Source organism: Haemaphysalis longicornis, unplaced genomic scaffold, assembly GCF_048455015.1.
Source record: "Haemaphysalis longicornis isolate Haplotype H1 unplaced genomic scaffold, Haemaphysalis longicornis Haplotype H1 scaffold_1, whole genome shotgun sequence".
In the NCBI taxonomy this organism is placed as follows: domain Eukaryota; kingdom Metazoa; phylum Arthropoda; class Arachnida; order Ixodida; family Ixodidae; genus Haemaphysalis; species Haemaphysalis longicornis.
In genome coordinates, this window is record NW_027526203.1 from 394349179 (window position 1) to 394357360 (window position 8182).

Genomic DNA, 8182 nt, shown 5'->3' on the forward strand with positions numbered 1-8182 from the left:
AATCACTTCAGTGTACCTTTAAGCAACAACAAAACTTAACTGCATTTAACTTGAGGTTTTTACGGCAGTTTGCACAGCAAACATAACCATAAGCATGCAGAAGTGCTCGTTCAGATGGAAGGAAGCCAGGGTACTGACTGACTGCAGTCATTTTGAAGTTCACTTTTTGCAGCTTTGATGCTGTTCCATATGAATATACTACACATGTAAAGTGTACTTTCACCGAGTTATTTTTAATGCACCAATTTAGCCCTTAGGTCCCAACAAATCAACTGTCCGTTTTGCATGTTTCCTGTCATACCTGGCGAGTCTTAAAAATAAATCCCGGGCCATCTCCACTAATGTGAAACCTGGTAAGGGGCGAAGCATGCAGTGTATAAGTGTATTCTTGGCGCCTTGGCATTTTTGCCAACAAAGATGAAACCGTTGTGGGTATAGGTACACAGCTTTGCTGTAAAAGTCTCTTGTCTTTGAAGCATGAAGCTCTCTAGCGCGAGGTGTAAACGAGTGTCCCGGTGTTTTATTACGGTGACTACATGGGACAAACGACGATTACAACGACGACAGGAGACGCCAACAGCCCCAGCCCCTAAGGGGCTTTGCCCCTAAAAAAACCGGATGCTCTTTTATGTGCATAAAACCTTCCATACAATTGTGTTTTTGCAGTTGTATTCTGATTCACTAGAGATAATGAACAGTGGCAAAGAATTGAAATCATGTAGCATGCAAAGCTTGTTGATTGAATTTTCTAAAATTATCCCCAACAAATACCTTGGACTGCATGCACTGTTAGCATTTGAACTAAAACCACCACCAGCTCTCCCACTAGTGTCAAACATTAAATCCTTATTGGGGCCAGTGCAGTCCAAGAGAAACAGCTGAGCACACCTTATTAAAATACAATGCCTACTCGATGGTTAACTTCCACTTTATTTAAGCTTTCTCTTTAGCTACTTAACTAACTTGAGTGTTGTAATGACTGGCGTCATTACAACACTCTGACGTGGGTCCCCTGGTGTTAAATTTGTGCTGCTTCCTTGCATAACGATACCCAACTACTACGACCACCTTCACCTCCTTCTTCTAAGAGCAGAGCTGTTTAAGCTTGAGTTCCGTCCATGCCTGGCATTGCTCAAAACTCAGCACAGCAAAGTGGAGAGTAGGAAAATGCTAGGTGAATAAGTGTGAGGGGAAGTGGCAAGGAGGCAAGGATTCGATGAGCACTTGTGGGGAGTGCGCGTCACGGCATAATGTTCGGGTGGCGAGGCGCACGTAGAGGATGGGCTACGCCTAGTGATGACGCAAGCTCCGACATGCAGGCGTTTTAGTTGAGAGAGATGGCGTGCGCTCAAGGGCATCAGTGTCCAATTTACCAATGAGATGGGCAGACCTAAGAAAAGCCAATTTAAAGATAGTGAAGACCACCAGCTCTGCTGTTTCCTCACTCTTCACATCTCACTTGCGAAGGTGGCCAAATTTTACTGCCCTCCCTCTATAACGGGTCCCTTAACCCTGCAAAACATCATCTCAATGCACATGTCAGCTAGGCAAGTTCTGCACATTTACTGTGATTATGATGACGATGATGACAAGGATGGTAATGATGACAATGGCAGTGACAACTTATTTTTAGTGCTGCCACCTCGGGGTGGTCAAAAAGTGCTAGAACTGCATTTCCTGACCTAACATGAGTGTAGAGGCCCAACTTGTCATCAACAAGTGTTGTCACATGTAAAAACAATTACAAGGGCTTAAAGATTGTAGCAATACCTCCAAAAAGGACCTTATTGAGACCACTTGGCACCCCGATGAAGCTCTGGAGGTAGTTGATATGGCCTTCAAGCCATGGATACAAACCATGCTGTAAAGGAGAAAGAAAAAGCAAGTCAAGGGGGCAAGATATAACCAAGGTGCCTTCTTTTCCTTTTTTTTTTCCAAATAATTTTACCCAACTTCGTATGCATTGCCACATGCTAAACCACTTTGGAGTTAAGCATAAAAATAGACACCCACAGAATATTTGCTACCATTTATAATGTTCTAAAAATCTGGTTCGTCAACTGAAGAAAATAAAACAATATAACTGCTTGACAGCACTTGCAGCACCAAACTTGTTCTTCTCGCATTACTGCTAGCAAAGGCAAGAATTTTATTACTCGAAAGCAAGCCAGCAATCATCTACACCAAAGAAAGCACAAACAGAATGGATTTTTGTTGTTTTTTGTTTTTGTTTTGAGCAAATACACTGCAAAATCAATGTACTGAGTAAAGCTAAGAACAGTGATGGAGTTAGCAACGCCAATAAGAATTTCCTCAAGAACCTGACCGTACTGCATGACATCAACATATCTGAAACTACAATGAAGGCTACAGTTAAGCTATAGAGGGATCAACTTAATTCCTATAGTCTCACATGGTGGTGGCAACAACTGCTTCCAAAAGCAAAGCAACAAAAAGTGCCACCCCTTTTTTCCAAAAAAGCAATGACCTCACAGCTACTTCAGAAGACCAAGAAAAATGTACAACGGTTTGAACAAAATGGCCCCATAGCCCTATAGGACGAAAATGTTGCATTTGTAGTTGCCCTTGAAAGATGGTTTCATAAACACACTTGCTGCCCTTTTGTGTTGATGTGAATCTTTAGTTTTTATTGCAGTGATACCATGGTTTTTCTTGCCCCATTTACACAAAGGAGCCTGTCTTTAGTTGAATGCAAACCTAAAAAACCTTTTGGCATCACTGAAAGCATGTGACAGTAGCTTTGGACTACCAAATTGTCTTCCTATGAACAAATCAAACTTCCGAGATTTACATATGTGTTTGTGTACTAGATCCCTTCTTACAGGTAAGAATTAACATGATGTTTTAGAACAGATTTTTCACAACGTGCTCACAAAAGGAGGACTAAAACTTTTCCAAGGACCCATGTAGAGCGGCTGATATTTTTTAATACGACATGGCTCATCTTTAGGATGTTGGTGTAACCCAAAATTTGATTTTGTTTGTTAATTTCTACTGTTGTTTATTTTGTACACGAATGCTACAAAAAAATTACATCTTAACACACCAACACACGTGGACTAAAAGGGGAAGTCTCGCAGACGACTGCAGGCGATTTTTCGAACAGCTGAAAGTCTTCAATGTGCTCTAAATGCCATCTGTAAGGGCATTACTCTTTTTTGTTTTCATAGTGTATCCTCTTTACAAAGTGACATACCATTTACATAGTTCATACATACATAGTATTTACATACTATTACATAGTAGCACCACACAAATAACTCCTGTGTTTAAGAATCGGTCGCAGGTGATTGCCTGGCCCTACATGCATTTACAAGCCCGAATGATGAGAATTTCAGTAAAACTTCATAAATGGTATTATAGAAAAATTAAGAAAAAACGCCTTGCACATACATTACGGCTCAGCCACTTTAATGCACTGATGGCCAACGTGATCACATGCAAGCAAAACACCTTTTGGAGCTCAGCAGGACAAGAAAAATAAAACTGGAGTGTATGAGATTACTCAGTGTTTTCGTAGTTAATGAGGTCACTACTCTATTTGACATTTTATGCATTAGCGCGTGTTTCTGGAATTCCTTTCTGTAGCTGTGTTCATGTCAGCACATCTCACTTTTGTATGCACCTTTACGAAGAGTGACTGGTGAAAAACTGGTGCCATTGTGCTGCACGTCAATCACAAGCTAGAGGCGGAAGGAAGAAAAGGACACGGACGCTGAACTGTGTCGTTTTTTGTCAGTCAATGACATTTTTGCCATCTAATTAAAGGACATAGCTTTTGAGCAGGAGTACCATCTGAACTTTTGAACTGAAAATGAAAGGATGGCGTGTTGTGACATTTGATACGACATACATGCACACAAGAAGACAACCTGATCTTATGGCAAGTAGCCAAATGTCATGACCGACTTAACAAACATCAAGAAAACAGTGTTGGCTGCTTGCTTTACTGAAACCAATGTTCACTTTTTGTTCTAAATGGTGTTATTACAACCATGCATGTGTCTTGCACACAGATATGAATGTTACTATTATAACCAGATCAAATAATTTAACTTCTTTAAAACATTGGGAGAATTTTTGTTACCATAATAGCACTGTCTAGACTGCATTTCTAGACTGCAAAAAATATGGCGTGACGGTTCCCTTGCTAGTAAAATTGCAGCTGCAAATGTTTAAATGCAATAATTTCACAGATAATTGTCAATAACTTTTGTGGCTTAATTAATTAATTTTATCTCCAATAATATTCTCTTGACTTGTACCGAAACATTTTACTAAAATTTTGATATTCACCAGGATGGGGCATCCCAGAGCAATGATATTAGCAGCTGGCCTAAGCTTTTAAAACTGCTGGCCGTCGCCACAAACTTGTGTGCACCCTAGCTACCTTCGTCTTTTTTTTTTTTTCCCGCAGTGTTTGGAATTACGTTTAATGGAACCCAAATAGAAAATTAAAGTTAAAATTGAACGGAACTTTAACCTAATGTTTTGAATTATGTTTGACGGAACTTTAACCCACTCTTGCGACAGAACCCAAAACAAAGATTAAAGTTACGTCCGACGGAACTTTAACCCACTCTTTTTACTTACATCTGACGTAACCAAAAATGAGAAGAATTCAGGTTACGTCTGACGGAGCTCTAACCCAAATGCTTCAACTTACGTCCGACAAATTTCATAGTAAAACATTTGAGTCGATGTCCAGCGGAGCTCGAAGTGGAAATTAAAGTGACATTCGACACAGGATCAAGCAAAAAAAAAAGTTACGGCTGACGAAGCCAAAGTACAGCCCCGCCCTGTGTAACCTATGCTACCTCCCTTTCCGATACGTGGTGTCAATTCAAAAATAACATGTATGTTTTCTGAGTTACGTCCAATGCGGTGCAGCATCGGTTAACTATAGTTGAAACCTCACCCTTTCGTGTTTCCCCGTTGGTCGAGAGTCTGGAGTGTGTTCCTCTCGATGTGAGTTTGGATACCGTCAAAAGCATGGATTTTTTTAAATATTTTTTTTAAATCAAAGTGTTGAAGGTTTCTCAATACGAATGCTCATGCACTTCTTTCCATATGCAACACCCCCCCCCCCCAAAAAAAAGGAAAAGATGGAAATTCCCAAAGTAGAAAGTATTGCCGCAGGCGCAGTGCCAGTTTGTAGCGTCCGTAGCTCTTGCCGAGAACAAAGTTGACATGAGCCAAGAGTCTTTTAACAAATATAATTAATAATTGATTAGGGGTAGTAAAAGAAATGCCCTCGTACTCATTTTCAATGCAGAAGGGTGCGGTTTCAACTATAATTTCCTAATCTTGCATCAAATCCAACTTAACGCAGAAAACATAGTGTTGTTTTTTATTGGTCGTCACGTTTCAAGAAACGGACCATTTCAATAAGGTTGCGCAGATTACATAGGACATGACTGTACTTTTGCTCCGTCAGCCGTAATTTTTTCACTTGACCGTATACGTCTCGCGTCAAATTTAATTTCCATTTCGGGTTCCGCCGGCCGTGACTCCAATTGTTTGTTTGTTTTTTACTGCGGAATACGTCGAACACAACGTCAATTTCAGATCCCGTCGGACGTAACTCAAAACACTGGGTTAAGGTTCCGTCGGACGTAACTTTAAGTTTAACTTTCAGATTGCGCACGTCGTATGTAACTCAAAACATTGGGTTGAAGTTTCGTCGGACGTAACTCTAATGTCGCGTTTTTTTTTTTTTTTTTCATTAACCCGAGATCAAGTGAACAGAAAATTAATTAGGCAGGACGTTTGATACTCACCTTGTCGTGGTGGCTATAATGATCCAAAATTGATGGCAAAAGAGGCAGGATCACGGTGAAAGCCAGGAGGTCAATGACCAGGTAGATAAATATTATGTATACTGTTCGCGGAACGCGTTCCACTGAAACTGCCATCTCTGAAAAAGTAGATCAACACTACAATAGTCACCTATCAACTTAACAAATCACACAACGATTCTTCGGTCTACACATTCAAAGCCAACACTGACTCTCCCATGCTGACCTTTTATCAAGCAGTTCAACACCACTAACAACGCATTAAACGAATTATTACGTACAGCTCAACTCCCTTCAACGTAAATCTGGGACGCAATGCCAGTGCAATAATTGACAACAGTACTGCGTAGTGCTGCCCCTGAACCAAAGAAAAGTTATTTACCTGATAGAAAACGCCACGTCCGTAGCAGATAGCAAAAAGCTTAATAGACAAGTCTCAGACACTGAGCAGTTTTTCTTCCATGCGTAAGCGTTTCACACAAAAATGCGGCAGTCGTGTTATGAGCGTCAGATACCATGCCTTGAAACTCGCTGAAAAAGTCACGAAAAAAAAAGTAACTCATGGAGCAACAGAAGCAGAAGTGTGCCAAGGCACCAAGGCAACCGCAAAACGTGGCGACACAATTTGAATTTGGCGTTGGCATCGCTTGGCGTTGCCATCGCTGTTTCAATATTATGTAATCATTCAACCTCTAAATAAAAAGTATTAATAAAACTGAATTTTGCAGTAAAGAAAAAACTAGATTAAGAAGCAGCTTTTGTTCGCTAGCGTAAAGGTTACGCAATAAGAAAATCTCACGTATCTTAGGCTTTTATCGCTTTTTTTTTTTGCTTTTATCTCAGATAGAGCCTTTCACTGAGGTTGATTAGTATGTAGGATTACAGGAGAACGGAAGCAAAATGATGGGCACGGTCGCACGTAACAAAAACAAGAACTAAGGATCATTCGCACGAAAGGGCGCGAAAAACGAAAGCGGAGAATGACGAATCGAACGACGCACAATCATGTGGGCATCCACACGGCGAACAGGGAAGCAGACCTTATGAATTCCACTGCTCTATTGAGAGCAGCAACCAAGTCGACTTAAAATCAGCAAAATCCCACACGGAGCGACTGAATCCAAAGGAACCAACTGTAGAATCTGAGTCCTTCAATGCACTCTGGTAGAACTAATACACTGGTGTAACGAAACCATAACAAAACACATTCGCTTTGACTTAATCAAGGTTACTCAGCGGTATTCACTGGACGGACGAGAAGGCTGCCAGAGCCGGGCAGATAAGTGACATCTGATGATACTGCCCGACGGAGCAAGTGCCGGAGTTATCATGACGGTCAAGATGATCCTCGATGCCGCCGCCGCACTGCGGTGGGACACCGAGAGGCGATGAACACAAGTGTGAGCTTACGCCGGCCCATTTGACCTGCACGAACACTTCGTTCAAAAGCTGTAAAAGTTGGATACCAACGCTAACATGCTATGGCTACAAAATATAAAATCTGAAACTGCGAGGAATGAAGCATGCAGCTTCCTTTATCTAAATAACGACAGCCATTTTTCTACATCTTTACTTTGAAGTAAGTTCTGCCTTGCTGCTGCCGGAAAGGAACGTACAGTAAAGCAGTGAGCAGCATTTATTCGTAGCGTTTATTCGGGCCAACGACACGGGCACATTGCCAAGCACTGCAATGGTCCTGTGCGGTGCAAAGTTTGTGCTGGGCCACATACCCATAAGGACTGCACATCACGGTCCCATCCACGATGCGCCAATTGTGATGGCTCGCACCCGGCATCGTACGGATCATGTCCAAAGAAAAAAGCTGCCACCCTCTCTCGGACCATACAGCAAGTGCAAGGCACAAATCCCAGGCGACAGGATCCACCCCCTAACCCGGAAATGGTATTTACGCCAAGCAACGCCCTCCAAGCAGATGAGTCTACGCAAACCAAAACGGCGGCACCTAACAAGTCAACCAACTTTCCCCGAACAGACATGTCGTCGCAAATCAAGACGACTCCTAACAAGTCCTACGCAATGTCTGTTCGGGAGAATCACATGTCGCTGCTGCCAAAATACACCCAATGCAAGCCCACAGCTCACCCTGAGCATGCCAGTACCCCCCAGACCTTGCGACCACGGAACACCCATCTAAACAAGACGACAAGCAGCTCTACCACTGCTGACCTCGGACAGGTTCTGATACCTATGCTCTTCGCCGCTATCAAGGCAATTCTCCGTGCGCTACCGTCTTCCGGAAGCCTCCCCGAGGTCGAAGCTGTCTTGGCTTTGGAGCCATTGGTGAGCGCCTCGTACCCAACGCTGCAAAGTTCATTTGGAGGCACGTCATGACAACTCAAGCT

At 42.3% G+C, this 8182-nt stretch overlaps 1 protein-coding gene across 2 annotated transcripts in view; it reads right to left on the reverse strand.

Annotated features, from left to right (window-relative positions):
* Positions 1-6402, reverse strand: part of Rtet (major facilitator superfamily domain-containing protein rtet) — a 43696-nt gene extending 37294 nt beyond the window's left edge. The window contains exons 1-3 of one of the 2 annotated variants that reach the window (XM_077686661.1): positions 6202-6402; positions 5802-5938; positions 1771-1861 (exon numbers count right to left, since the gene is read on the reverse strand). In XM_077686661.1, coding sequence (XP_077542787.1) covers positions 1771-1861; positions 5802-5936 — 226 coding nt within the window. In that variant the 5' untranslated portion in view covers positions 5937-5938; positions 6202-6402. Of the gene's footprint in view, positions 1-1770; positions 1862-5801; positions 5939-6100 lie in introns of both variants that reach the window. The other variant, XM_077686662.1, reaches the window with a different exon arrangement.
* Between the last annotated feature and the right edge of the window lie 1780 nt (positions 6403-8182).